Source organism: Chiloscyllium punctatum, chromosome 49 (assembly GCF_047496795.1).
Source record: "Chiloscyllium punctatum isolate Juve2018m chromosome 49, sChiPun1.3, whole genome shotgun sequence".
Classification (NCBI taxonomy): Eukaryota; Metazoa; Chordata; class Chondrichthyes; order Orectolobiformes; family Hemiscylliidae; genus Chiloscyllium; species Chiloscyllium punctatum.
Window position 1 is genome coordinate 11,354,301 of NC_092787.1, and position 15,557 is coordinate 11,369,857.

At 38.5% G+C, this 15,557-nt stretch overlaps 1 protein-coding gene across 4 annotated transcripts in view; it reads left to right on the top strand.

The window, feature by feature from the left end:
• mvb12ba (multivesicular body subunit 12Ba) overlaps nt 1-15,557 on the top strand; it is a 182,846-nt gene that overhangs the window by 59,175 nt on the left and 108,114 nt on the right. For all 4 annotated transcript variants that reach the window (XM_072566306.1, XM_072566305.1, XM_072566303.1 and 1 more), the window contains exon 6: nt 5,695-5,826. In XM_072566306.1, coding sequence (XP_072422407.1) covers nt 5,695-5,826 — 132 coding nt within the window. The remainder of the gene's footprint in view (nt 1-5,694; nt 5,827-15,557) is intronic.

Below are 15,557 nucleotides of genomic sequence, written 5' to 3' on the forward strand. Positions count from 1 at the left end.
GGATGTACTGATTACCCTACTGAGTCCTTTCACATGGGCCACTGTGATTAATGTGCAAATTTCTCTCACCCTTCTGGTGCCCACTGAAAGGCAATTGTGAGCCATCCCATAGCCTTGATAAGTGAAACGTTATCCAGCATTGTAAATTCCTACTTCTGTTAATGGCATCTCTTGTTCCATGTTGACTATTTGGACTGATTTTGTTCCAAGAGCCTCAACCTGCACCTCTCTAAAATCTAAAAAGAGTATTCAGTATTATTTATCTGATTCTGAAAGGCATTTGTTTCCCAACTTAGATTCTGACACAAATTACTCTTGCCATTCATCTTTCTCTCTTCTTTTTTAAAGCGTTACTTCTCACTTCCCTACTTAACAGAAATTAAGTCGCTCACACTTTGGTTAAATGTTATTCACCTTGCTAATTTGTATTCACTAATGTGGATATATCTGGTTAAGCCCACATTTATTAATCATTGCTAATTGACCAGATGTAATTTCATTATCCCATTGAGAGTTTGGAGTCGCATGTTGGCCAGACCTGATGAGGTCAACAGATTTCCTTCCATGAAGGGCATTTGGCAAAAACCAAGATTGGCTACATGGCCACCACTTGACTTAAGATTTCAGTTCTCTTTTTATAACTGAATTTGAATTTCACCATCTGAGCCCATGTCCCCAGAATATTAGCCAGGGGTTTTGGATTACTAATTCTTTTTGAGATCGCCATTACGCCACTGTCTTCCCACAAGTATCCATGACAGTTAGTGATGAATGTGAGGTCATGAGATGTTTGGAATAGCGTAATAAAATTTTAAGAGTAGAATAAGATCATTAGAAAATAAAATTCTCCCAGAATATTAAGAGATCCAAAGATATTGCTCTTTTTCACAGAATATTGTGCTTAAAAAGCACAGATGATTTCAGAGGAGATGATTAAAGGGGCAGTATGTAAAAGTCAGCCATTATTTGTTATGATTTTAATAAATTCATTGTCAGTATTGAGGAATCAACTAACTTCTGGTACTCATGGAATTGTTACTAAATTGTTGGAAAAAGATGGCGGTCTTTTATACTGATTAATATCATTGAACAGAAACAAAATGTTGATTTCTTTGCTCCAAATGGTTGTTAAAATCTTGCAGGTTTAATAGATGCTTTCTGAAAGATCTTGGTTGTTATTGGTAAATTGTTAGTGTTGACTGGTAACTGAATCTTCAAACATACTTTGAATAACAGTTTTTATGGTGGCTATTATGTTGTACTTTTAATATTACTTCAGTTGCAGCATCTGTGCTCTAAGAATCCTTGTTTCTAGAAGGGGTGGAGTAGGATAGTCTACAAGTGAGAGTTTGGCAGTAGCATGAAGTTGAGTTAACAGCAGATTTTCCTGCAGTTCTGAGATTACAGGTTGTCTCAGCTGTAGCATTCTCAGTTCTGATTCAGAGCTTTTGGGATCATCTTCCACCCCAGAGACCAGCATAAAGTCAACACTGACTTTCCACTGTGTTCTGCTGTTGGAGTTGCTATCTTTTGGATGTGAAGTTAAATTGTCTGCCTCTTAGTTTTAATATAAAAGATTCCGTGACACATCTTTTTGAAGAACAGGGGACTTCATTTGGTCTAACATTTGTTTTTCAATCTAGATCGCTAAAATTGATTATTAATGTAGGTGCTTTTGGAACCTTGCTGCACACATTTCTTAACTTACAACAGCAACTGTCCTTCAAAACTATTCAATTGTAAATGCTTAGGGACACCCTGAGAGCGTGAAAGTTTTGTAAATGCAAGTTTGTGTAATGAAGTTTTCTGAAAGCAGGAAATGCTGGAAACGTATGACAAGTAAATTGGTATCTGAAAGAGAAATCTTAATGTTTTAAGTGTGACCTGTTATGTACGTAGTTGGGGGTGTTGCCCTTTTGAGACAGCTGGTCAGATGACATTGAGTGGCCGTCTAGAACTAGCTGTGGAAGTGTGAGAATCCTCAATAAGATGTTCCTGTTCAGATTTACCATTTATCTACCTGGTACGTAATTCCTTGTTTCAAAGAAAAGATCAAATTACATACTTTTCCTAGGATGACAAGGAACCAGTGATGAAATAGGATCTGACCCACCAACTCCGTGCAAAATGTTTATTTTTTGTTTGGCGGAGGCCTGGACTTTGGAAATGTTGTAAGGAGGTAATGTCACAGGAAGTGGTCACAAGGGGACTCTGTCTGTGGTTGGTGCTAGGAAAGAAGGTACTCACTCGGGTCCAGGCTGAGAGCAGCAGTTGGGCCAATGACTGAAGAAGAAAGTACATACCTGGGAGCTACTGTAGTTGTCGCAGGGAGCAGTCGTAAGGGGCCCTGGATTGCTGGTGATGCCGGGGAGGAACGGTACAGTAACACAGATGGGGAGGGAGTGGCTGACACAGGAGTGTTCACTGAGGGGACTCAGGCTGCGAATGGCTATTAGACTAAAGTAGTAGGAAAAATCCCTGCTGCAGGAAAATGAAATGGCAAGCACAATTTAAGGCGATGAAGAGTCGGAAAATTGGACTCTATATGAATGGAACACTATTTTTTTGTTTTTAAGACCAAATTAATGTGGCTGAGGACATCATGGTACTGTTTTTTTTTAAAAGTACCATTGTGAGCGAGACCTTTTGCAATTCTACAGAGTCTGGTATAACCAGAGAAGACATTCCAAGAGCTGTATAAAGTGTTAGGAAATTATTTCCCAAACGGGTATAACACAAAGGAGAGTCCATTGCCTGATTTGTGGTTGCCTTTAAGAGGTTTGCACAGTACAGCAAAATTGGAAGATACCTCCAAGGTGCCTGACAGCACAATTTGGTTTGTGGACTCCAACATGAAGCCATCTAACGGAAGCCAGTAACAAGGAGAAATTGCTACCTCAAAGGAGTGGTTGTGAGCAAAGAAACCCAGTTGGCTGACAACACTCAGGTACATCAGGTAGTAGAAACTCAGCAAAGTGCAGTACCAACTATAGAATGCCACTGATATGGCTGCAAGGAGTCAGTGTGTTGGACCCAAGAAGCTCAGTGCTGCAGGTGCAAGTGAGTGGGCCATATTGCCTGTAACTGCCATGTACAAAGCAAACAAGAGAAGGGGAGTTGGAATGAAATAACGCTGAGGACAAGACATATCTCCAGCCAGCAAGTAGACAGGGAGTCAGCTGGGTCTGCTGGAGAAGCAGAAAAATTTAAAAGAACCCTAAAAAGATTGCAGGAGCACAGCGTACAAGTAAAAAGAGAGAATTGCAAGATTTAAAAAAAAAACTCCATAGAGTATTTGAACCATGTAATCCAATGGTGAGGACTACACAAGGTGCCCAAGAAGATGGAGACTATCATGAAGGCCCCTAGATCAGAGAATGAGCCTGAACTGAGACCTTTCTTGAAACTTGTGAATTGTTATGGCAAGTTCTTGTCTGACCTGGTAACCATGCTACAACCTGTGCATTAGACTTTCAATCCAAAGTTGTCACTACCTTATAGGGGACTGTCACACATCTTCCTGAATGGAGAAGAAAGGCCCATCGTGTTTGCATGGAGGTCACTAACAAAGGTGGAGGAGAATTTTGCTCAAGTCACAGAGCATAATGTTCCATCATAAGGTCACCCATTTCCTTTACATTGGTCACTTAGTGCTACTGACTGACCACAGATCTGTAACCTCCATTTTTGGCCAGTATACGGGAATACTGTCAATGGTGTTTGCATGCTTGCAGAGATGAGCATTGGCTCTATCAAGTCTATTCCTATGAAATCAAATAATGTCAAATGGAGAAGCATGGCAATGCAGATGCTCTGTCAATATTGTCACTACCGTGGAATAAAGGTGTTCCCGACTGGAACCTGAAAATTACATACTTTTCCTAGGATGACAAGGAACCAGTGTCAGCAAGTCAGGTGCGGAATGTTACTTGGAATGACCTGGTTTTGAGCCAAGTGGTAGACTTTAGTTCTGAGCGGGAGGACCACTCATGGAAACTGTGCAGAACTACTCCCTTACCTATCCAGGAGGTGGGAGTTGTCCATTATGGGTGAGTGAGTGTTTAATATGGAGAATGAGAGTTGTTATCCCTCCCCTATTAAGGGAAAAGCTGCTGAAACAAGGGTACCCCGACGTGCGAATGAAGGAGATAGTGAGGAGGTATTTTTGATGGTCGAATATAGGCTTCCAGATTGAGGAGAAACTAGGATCGTGTGAATGCTGCGCGTTAGTAAGGATGGCACTGCTGTTATTGTCCCTTAACCTATGAGAACAGCCTCAAACACCATGCCAACAGATTCACGACAATTTTGCAGGAGCAGTTGCGGGACAGATAGTGGTTATGGATGTACACTCCAGGAGGCTCCAAGTGGCAGTCATGAAATCAGTATTGACAGAAGGAATGATAGATCGCCTGGATGAAATATTTGCGAGGTTGTGACTGACAGTGGTTCAGTTTGTGGTGTAGGAGTTCGAGGAAAATCACAAAGTCAGACATGTGAGATCAGCTCTGTATCACCCTGCAACAAGTGAAGAGATTTGTTCAAATGTTGCAGCAGGCCTTAAAGGGTTCACAGGGGGAGGTTTGCTGGGACGGTGAGCCGACAAGTTCCTCAATGTGTAGAGGAACACACCACACATGACGACCCAGTGTTTGCTGGCAGTTAATGTTCAACTGCAAGCTGAGAACCATTTTTGACTTACTAAGGTTAGAAGAGACCAGAAAGGTGGTAGAGTGAAATCAAGAAAGTCAGATGGCCAGAAAGGAAGGAATCTCAAGGTTGAAGGTATTCCTGGCTAATTGACTGTATTAGCCAGGAATTATACATCTGGGGAGAAACTGATCCCAACAGTGGCTCAAAAGAAACCGTTGTCGTATACAGTGCAGCTAGAGATGAACTTGTCTGAAGGACTCGTGCTGTCTGGCTGGTTGCTGCACTTCATCAGTAGGGGGCATTCCTCAGAATACTGAGCTGGTCCAAATGGGACCAGTGGTGTCGACTGAGTTATGTGTTTCCTAGCCAGGGAGGAGACAACAGCATCACAGAGCAACAGTAGCCAGTCAAAGAGAGAAACCTACCTACGGAACAACAAGAGATTCTTGAAGCCCTGGAACCTACGCTAGAAAATGTTCCTGAGATGAGGAAATGGTCCTTGAGGAATTACCATCCCCCTGACAGACTGATCACGTTTCATTGTAAACTACAAAGGGTGATTTTGTTTCTCCTTTTTTTTTGTTTCCATAGTGCTTGCATAGCAGTTGTAATTGTATGTATACTTATCAGTGGAAGTTCTAAAATAACGGAGGAGCGGTGTTATGTACATAGTTGAGAGTGAGAGCTAGTCAGGTTACCTGGAGAGGAGGAGCTTGGATCCAGGCTAAAACTGGCTGTGGAGGTGTGAGCATCATAAATAAAATGTCCCTGTTCGGATTTACCATTTGACTACCTGGTATATAATTCCTGATTCCAAAGGAAGCATCAACATAACATTACTCTTTACTGGTATGCTGCTTAGAAGCCGAGTTGGCAGTATAAAAATTCAATGATCTTTATTAAATTTTGATATTTAGCCTATCATGACACTTCACAGTTCCAACAATGAACACTTGGAATTGCTTTCATTCCAGTGAAGTGTTTTTGCATGGAAATGATTGATTTAAAAGAAAATGTTAACTTGTTTTGTGTAATATTCAGGGAACTGAACAACATGGGAGTCTGGTACAGAATGGGAAGAGTTCCTAGGACACAGGTGGTGTCAACAGCTACAGTAACAACTACATGCCTGACATCCTCCTCTTCGCCAAGTCCTGCTCCTAATCTCCCCAGGTATGTTTTTTTCAAAAAAGACTGGGTATTAATCACTCTTTTGTAGCAAGCATGTCCTGACATGACTTCTAAAGTTGTTACCTTTTCAAAAACAAAATACTGTGTAGTGGCAAACATGGTATTTCTATTGGTGAACTACAAAGTGGATTTGGTAGGGTTTTTCCTGATATGAAAATGTTCAGTGTGCACAGTGCTGGAGTTAGCCATAAAAATCATGATATTGAGGCAGAGGAGACTACTTGTACTCCTGCTTGATCTATTTTATTCTTATTCCTAACTTTTTTCACTGCCTGTTTTCTACTGAGGGAAGTGAGGTTTTCATTGAAAATTCCTTCAAGCTCAGCCACTTGCTTCCATGCAACTGTAAACCTAAGACTAAACCTCTGGTCGCTTGTCATTTCTAACTGAATTGTCAGTCGTTGGTGCTGCAGTTCACTGCCATTAGAAAGATCTTGTTTGCCGGAATAACTTGCAACATGTCTCATAGTGACAGTGTTCTACAGGTGGAGAAATTGCTTATTATGGATTCATGAATGCTGAATATAATCACAGAAATGACTTGACTGATGCTTGGCTTCTCTGAGACGAAGAACAAAATCTTTCCAATTTCTAAAGAATTTGTTGATTTTTGTTTGTTTAAAATATCAGGACATATGTTGGGTCTTACAATTATGTATACAGTACGGCAGGGAACATAATATAGTGTTTTTGCGTTTTAAAGCAAAGCTTTTTAACTTGCATCAGCAAAAGTGTTAGCCTGGCAACTCATTCAGTGGCAGCTCAGTCATGAATAATATTATGTTGCTGTACAAAACAAAGTACAGTTACCTTCACTTCTAACTTTTCTGGGTGTAATTGGTTTTATGATTTTTTTCATGCTATTCTATGGTGGGGGGGGGGGAAGCTTACAACTTCCACATTCTCATTTTAGAATGTGTATGTTCAAATTGTGTTGATTATATGTTAGACTTAGTGAGGTGGTCCTAATTTTATCTTCTGAAGCCAAAATGGAGAGGGACAACTTTATGGATTATAGCCAATCGGGAGGAGCACAGTTATTAATGGAAGGGGGTGGGGGGTGAGAAATGACGACAAATAATCAAGTTTTAGGCATCACCAAAGCAATCCTAATTAAGCCCTAGGCTAGCAACGTCAAAGGTATGCCTTTTATGGATTTCCTTTCATGCATTAGCAAGTTTCTCTACATTAAACATGCATCAGAATTGCATGTTTTAAATCTTTCTTGCACGAGTATGTTTTCTTTCACCTTAAAAACCTTAAGAATGGCAGCTCAAAGCCAGTTGTCAAATGTATTTGCATAACTTGATTGAATTGTTTCTGGCAGCTATCAATTTGAGATTTATCTTGGTAAGGTGCAGAAAGGGAGGAGTACTATTGCCTCCGTCACCCAAAAAAAGCAGGTGTCTCGCATAATTTCAATCTGTGAGTCTATCTCAACCAACTGTTGTTCCCTTAGCCTAATTCCCACTAAACTGTGGACCATCCAACGCTTTCCTTTTTATTTGTTCTTGACATGTGCAAGGCCAGCATTTATCACCTATCTCTAGCTGTCTTTGAGAAAATGGTGGTGAGCAGCTTTCTTGGACTACAGTATATATGGTGAAGTTCCTCCCAACCATTTTGACCAGTTGTAATTAGATTCAACTGAATGGCTCTCTGTACTATTTCAGGGGCAACTTAAGAATCAGCCACTTTGTTGTGGGTCTGGAGTTGTATGTAGGCCAAATTTTCTCTTCTAAAGTGAATCTGAATAATTTTTATAATAATTCAATTGTTTCATAATTGTTAATTGGACTAACCTTTTAATCTAGATTAATTAATTGTATTCCTGGTCTACAAAATAGCTGAGGTAAATAGTCATTTTAAGCCACCTCCATTTTATCATTATCACCTACAATGGCTCACCTTTTTATTCCTTTGTGCTGCCAAATTATTACCCCACCTACAGCCTTCCTTTCAGTTCAAGTCCCTGAAACAGTTGTTCTCTCCCAATTCTACAACTCAGTCCTACTATCTTCAACTGTCACAGCACTGAAATGGCCAAATGAAAAATATGAAATAATACCCTCCTGATTGTGAACAATGTATGTTGATCGCCCTGCAGCCTTGGAGATACTCGGCTATGCTATCCTCCTATGCACTCCTTTTCCATTATTCATTTTAGTAACACTACCCTTGCTTCCTTCAACTCATCTATTCAAATGCAGCTAGAGCGATGCTTGTTCCTGCAGGATCTATTCTTGACTGGCCTCACTTTCTGATCTACATGTATGAGGTTAGCATCCACATGCATGAATGGATTTACAGCTATTTGTTCTGACTCCTCTGTTATTCCTTTCTTGTAAGAATGTTTGTTCAATATTCTTTTGAATAGATCATAATTTCCTCCAATGTAATATTAGGAAGATAAAAATTAGCGTATTCAGCCACACTACCAATTGTGCGCTCATCCCAGCTATCTATCTCATTAAACTGGACTGATTTAGATTAGATTAGATTACTTACAATGTGGAAACAGGCCCTTCGACCCAACAAGTCCACACCGACCCGCCGAAGCGTAACCCACCCATTCCCCTACATTTACCCCTTTACCTAACACCGGGCAATTTAGCATGGCCAATTCACCTGACCTGCACATCTTTGGGACTGTGGGAGGAAACCGGAGCACCCGGAGGAAACCCACGCAGACTCGGGGAGAATGTGCAAACTCCACACAGTCAGTCGCCTGAGTCGGGAATTGAACCTGGGTCTCTGGTGCTGTGAGGCAGCAGTGCTAACCACTGTGCCACCGTGCCGCCCACAAATGGCCTGTTTGCAGCCTTAACTTTAAATTTAATCCAGAATCAAGCATTTGATCCCATAGCTCTCCATCAGAATGACTGCCCGCTCTCACTTGTGCAACATCACTTTTTTCCTTTCCTCCCTTAGTTTGATTGCAGCTGCGACCTTCATCTTTGCCAAGATATTTCCATATTCAGTTATTCCAAAGCCTGCCTAGCCGTCTAACCTATACCATTCAGCTCCTCTAAAGCTCTGCTGTCCATCTATTTCGCTTAAATTATCACTGCATCTTGTTGTTGCACATTGGTTCCAGGTCCCAGTTGCTTTAATTTAAACTTCTTGCCCTTTTCTATATTTGTTGCTATGTCCCTCAAACTTCAGAACTAGTGAACTATCTGACTTCTGAGCTCAATGCCTAGGAAATGAGTCATTCCAGGGATAGTCACTTAATTGACAGTTGCTGATTCACTGCAATTTTTGATATTGAATTTACCATTGCAATAGTGTAAATATTGTACAGAAACCATTGTGTCAACTTTTGAAATCCTAAACTGGAACTACAGTTCTGCCACATGGAACACTGTGGTTATTGAAAGGTGAGATGATGTATTGCCTCAATTTCAGAGTTGCAGTGTTCTAGAATTTTGGGCACGCCAATCGTGCACTTACTGGATTCCAGTTTCCTGGTGCATTACATTACAAAATAATAAATGTGACATTGCTGCAAGTAGGTATAACCCAACTGCACATATACTTGTTTACTGCCTTGTATTTGGAGATAAGTGGGCTTAGTTGAGACCACAAATGGAAAAGAGAGAATTCCAAATTATTACTTCCTAGCATTTCTGTTTTGAAGGACATTTCAGTTTTTGTCAAACTATCTAATTTTTCACTTTTTACCACCATAATCAGAGGTTTGAATGATGACTATCAACAAAACCAAATTTTTCTTTCTCATTATAAGCTGCATTTGTTTCCACCTCTCCATTTGTCCTTACAATTTAGGAATCTTGGTTTCAGTATAGGGAAGCATATGCCTGAGGCATTCTTATAGTACAAACAAATGATTTTAAGTCAGTTTATTTTTAATTGACATATTTTAGAACATAAACAAGAATTGAAATTAAAAGAAATAGCCTTACCGAACTTTGATTTTGGAATGGCCAGATAGTTTGTGTCCTTTGATTTACACACGTTGCTTTGTGGACTGATTTGCAAAATGGTAATTTTCAGCTTTGGAATACAAATTCTATCCAAAACCTTATTATTGTCATTTCAGCTTTGATTTGTAAAAATCAGAACCATTGTGTGGAAATGCTTTGTCAAGCAATAATAAATTACTCTTTTTAAACTTAATAATACGAACTAAAACATTGTGTTCCCAAGTAGGTTCACATTAAAACTTGCATGAACTACAAATATTTTATTTTACTGTTTTTTGACTAAAAATGTGTTGTACTGAAAAGGATAAAACATTGATGATTTTTAAGTTCCTTGTTAAACTTTACTTGGCTTTCAGTCTTGCAAAAACCCAATCATTGACTAGAGCAGAACTACAGGGACCAAAGGTTTGTGGTCTGTCTACTAAATGAAAAAAGGAATTAGTGAATGATTTTTTGCTGTGTGTAGTCAGCTGGGATTGACATTATAAACTGGGTTATTAAGCTGAAGGTGATAAAGGAGAAAATATTGATCCTTTGCCTTTGAAAGTATGCAAGGCTCTTTTGTTTGTCTGCATAGACTGTATTTCAACATTGCTGAATAAGCTCATGACCAAGTTTTCAAATTTCTTTCATTATGTTGTTTACTGTATTTCCTAAAGCAGTTACCAGCAGTTTAATGCTCGAATATTTAGTTACTGTTATCTCCCAGGTTGTAAAAAGAAGTTTAGAAATCAGTTTAATGATGTCTTAAATCTGATACTGACAGAATAACAGTCTAGCATGTCAGCACTATTTCATTTCAGGATCTTTTAAATTAATTTTGCTTTAGAATATATATTACATCTGTACGGTTTATGAAGTCCTGATGCAGTTTGCAATGATGTCCTTGTGGAGGACTGTAGGATACAAAGGAACAGTCAGTACATTGTATAAATTGTATGATGTACATTGTGCAGCACACGATGGTCAGAATAATTTGCTGGCTATAATTAAGGTTTGCCTGGATCAGGAGCTATCACATATGACATGAAGCTGTGCAAGACCAAGGATTATGCTATGGTGTTTTAGTTGAGGGTTAATGGCCTGTGCATGCATTGTGATACAATGCCAGAGCTCGGGATCTGTCCGAGTTGTCGGCTTTGAGAAATGGGTTCTAGATTGCCTGCTATCTGTGTAATTCCAGGTGGAGTCCATTTATGTTTTACAAACATGTTTGAATTTAGTCATTTAACAGTTTCAGGATTTACATAACATACTGTATTTTACAAAATGTGTTGTTTGTGTATAAGGTGGTAGAAAATTCCAGGCATATTGTGTGTTTATACCTTGCAGGGGTTCAAACCAGTCTGTCAAGCAAGAAAGAGACCAAGTTGTTTTAATACACAAACCTTTGTGTTCATAACTAGTGCCACAAGATTTATAACAAAGCAAATAGACTTTTAGGATCTATTACCAACATGATCTAATATAAAGCTGAAAACAAAACGTTGTCCTTTGTTTTCATCTAGAAAATGATCCTCTAGTTTGGTGGGTGACATGGAAATCTTGGGAAGCACTCCGAGGTAGCTTAGGTACTCAGCTAATAGATTGATTCTCATTTGAAATTATTTTAGTTAACCACAGTAAAATTAAGACACCTCTCACAAAGCATGGACCCAAAATTGAGTTCTTTAAAATCATAAGGGAATGTGAAAGTGGACAGACTATTCCAATTGGGTAGAGTGGGGAAACACTGAGGATATGTGAATATGTGAGATATCCAGAGGTATTTCTTTCTTTAGAGGATTTATTAGTCTTTCCAGTTCATGCCTTGAAAGTGGATTTGCTCTTAAGTTTTCGGAAAGGAGCTGGACAAGTTTCTGGTTATGTACAAAACAAAGGTGCGATGTTGGCTGATGTGCTTTATGGGTCACTGTGGTGTAGCGGTCTTTTTTTAACTGAAGGGGTCAGAAATTTTCCAGCTTCTGTTTCTGTAATGACTAGGGTTTTGCTCACTTTTTGTTTCATTTTACTCCTGCATGTTAATGAAAAGCTTGGGGAAAGGTGATACTCAATTGCACTGTAACTGCATGGGGCAAGTTCTTTGAACCAGCTGTTCGTTTCCTGTTTGTCAATTTTGTACATTCTTATGAAAAGCAAATTCAATTATTTTAATATTTACCAATATGTTGAAAATTTCTGCATTAAAAACCAGTTGGGACCCATTGAAGTAAATCATAATGTTACATAATGAGTGTCTGCTGTTTAATTTCAGCATTGCTTTCTATGTGGCCCATTGAGGACCTCTAGTGGCAGAAACCTAATATTTGAAACTGTATCAGCAATTGTTTGATGCTAACAGATCCTGACCAATTATCTTCACAAACTGCTTTCAGTTGTCATGATTTGGAGGTGCCGGTGTTGGACTGAGGTGTACAAAGTTAAAAATCACATAGCACCAGGTTATAGTCCAACTGGTTTAATTGGAAGCACACTAGCTTTCAGAGCAACGCTCCTTCATCAGGTGATAGTGGAGGGCTCGATCGTAACACAGAATTTATAGAAAAAATTTACAGTGTGATGTATCTGAAATTATACATTGAAAAATTGATTGTCTGTTAAGCCTTTCATCTGTTAGAATACAGTGATAGTTCCACTTCTTTCATGTGTAAATCACAAAACCCTTTTTTTAAAAGTTGCATTCTCGGGTTAGCTGTTAACAATGGTGATAGCTAGACAATATGTTGAAGGTGTTGGCCCTCCTGTGTTCTCTGTCTATGCCATGATGTTTAGATTGATTCTAATCTAAAAAGTGAGATAAGAGTTTTACATAAATTCATGCAGTTTTTGAGCTCAGAGTGCTACATGAATGCATGCAGTTTTTGAGCAAAGTACAATGTAACTCTGCAAGTAAAAATTTCTCAAAAACTGCATGAATTTATGTAAAACTCAGTTACCTCATTTTTAGATTAGAATCAACCTAAACATCAGGTCATAGACAGAGAACACAGGGGGCCAACACCTTCAACATATTGTCTAGCTATCACCATTGTTAACAGCTAACCTGGGAATGCAATTTTTAAAAAAAGGTTTTGTGATTTACACATGAAAGAAGTGAAACTATCACTGTATTCTAACAAATGAAAGGCTTAACAGACAATTAATTTTTCAATGTATAATTTCAGTTACATCACACTGTAAATTTTTGCTATAAATTCTGTGTTAGGATTGAGCCCTCCACTATCACCTGATGAAGGAATGTCGCTCCAAAAGCTAGTGCTTCCAATTAAACCTGTTGGACTATAACCTGGTGTTGTGTGATTTTTAACTTTGCTTTCAGTTGTGATCTCGATTCATGCGAAGATTTGATAAGTTGGCACTAGTATCCTTTTAATGTTCTTGGATCTCTCTGCTAATCTTGATGACTTTGTAGAATGATGGGACATTGCACAGATCACTTCAATAAGATTTGCTGTTGCCTTTTTAACATTGAAGCCATATTTATTCCTTCACTGGCTTTGGCAAAATTAACAAGTTATGGTAAAGGCTCAATTTAAAATTGCTACATTCTTAATTGCTAAATCAAAGAGTAATTCCAATCTGAGGTATACAAGTCATGTTGCTAAAAGAGATTGAGATGTCAAGACCGCAGGTAAAGTGAAATAAATGCTGTTGACATTGTTTTTATGTAGACATGCTTCTGACTTGAAGTTTGGTTTCTGTTATGGTGTAAAGTGTCTTCAGCTACTGTTATGGGCTAAACAACAAATGGTCAGGATATTTCACTTGCATGAAATTATAGTTTTTTATGCCGTTGTCAGACAGCTATTCCTGTACCCTTTTATTTTAATGCCCTACAAGGTGGAATTAGTTTGGCTTGCAGAGTACCATACCCAAGGGCAAAATGACTGCAGGTGCAGTGATCTGCAAATGCATTTGATGTAGTTTTATACCACTGTATTAGATGATCGCAAAATGGCAAATGTTGCACAGCAAGCAGAACTTCACAGAAAGCAACTAATATATTAAACAATAATTTCAATCTAAATTCTCAGCATATATATTACATGTCCTGTATGCATAATGCATAGTCTGTAATGAGTTTGCTGTATTTCATGATACTGATTTGCTTCTGAGTCTATATTGTTGTGTAAGCTTTTTGTGATTTGGGTGTGTCACAGAGCACCTTAAATTTAACAGCAATGGATTTCGCAAATAACTTTCAGAAGCAAAGGCTTGAAAGAGTTCAAACTGAAGGTGTTTGACTTTCACCAGAATGAAAGCAGGGCTAAAATGGTTAAATTACAGCCACCACCTGCACGTTCCCCTTCATTTCACACATGAACCTGACATGGACTAAATATTGCTGCTTTCTCATTGTCAAGATCCTGCAGCTTCCTTACTAATGATACTATGGGTGTATCTATGTTACAGGAACTGCAGCAATTCCAGAAAGTGGTCTGTCACTACTTAAGGGCATTTAGGGATGGGCAGTAAATGTGCAAATACTCTTAAAAAATTTTTTTATTAAGAGCACTTTGCATTTACTAAGTTTGCATTCACTTCAAGAAGGGAAATTTAAGGGGCGATCTAAGGTCATTAAATGAATAAAAAGGTTGGTTGGAGAGAAACTGTGTCTTATGGTGGAGGATTCTAGAATATGGGAGGTAACTATTTTCGCATTATAGCTTGCCCTTCTGGAATAATACCAGGAAGTACAACTTAATACAAAGGGTGGCAGATCTCTGAAACACTGCTCTCTAAAACAAACTGCAATTGTATACATAGAAACATTCAATACTGAGGTTCATAGATTTTTGTTAGACAAGAATATTCAGAATCAAAGAATCAAAATGGGCAGATGGGCTTAAGATGGTAACCAGCTGTAATCTAATTGAATGATGAAACAGGCTTGAGAGACTGAATGGTCTTCAATGAAAAATTCAATAATTTTTATCTTCCTGCTTGTTCACACTCTCATGAGGCTGGCTTTTCTTAACAGTTAAATTTAAGTAGCCACTTTCAAAAAGAACTCTCATGCTTTTTCAAACTCCATAATCAGTGTTTCTGTTAACTACTTGAGTTAGAGATTCTGAGACATACATTATACATGTGTCTAATTAACAACGTGAGACAGGTGACAGGTGTCATAAATACAGTTCTGAAGATCTATGAGCAATTTGCATATCTGTGTCAAACTTACATATCCTCAGAATGGAGAAAACCAGTTATTTTTCAATCAAAAGAATAGTGTTGCTAATTAAATGACGAAAATGAGTCAAATTTAATCTTTACATCTAAGACAGAATTTGATCCTTTAGTAAATGAAACCAGCAATTCCATTTTACTGCATTGAAATTGTTAGATCCATCACGTTGGAGTTGAAGGTAACCTTTTTCTTTTAGGGTTTAGCCAATGTTGCCCCATTCTGCAAGCCAGAGCTGAAAGTTTCCCACCTGTAGCCTGCATGAGTGTTGCATTTTTATGCACAATATCCAGGATCAAAATGAAAATCTTTCCTGCTGTATTAACTGATCTAACTGGTACGTGCCCTCTTGTGGTTTTGTAGCCTTCCTAGACAAATAACCAGAATTGATTACCTACGTTGTGGAATAATCTATGAATTAAGTATTTTTTAAAAATCAAGCTTAAATTGTATACAAAGTCTGCATGACATATTTAACTTCGTTACTGAAACTTACCTCTTGATTCCCTGCAAAAAATATAAATGTGTGTAGCATTCCATTAGTGCTCTTTATAGTAACCTCAATTTGTATTTGAGGATTC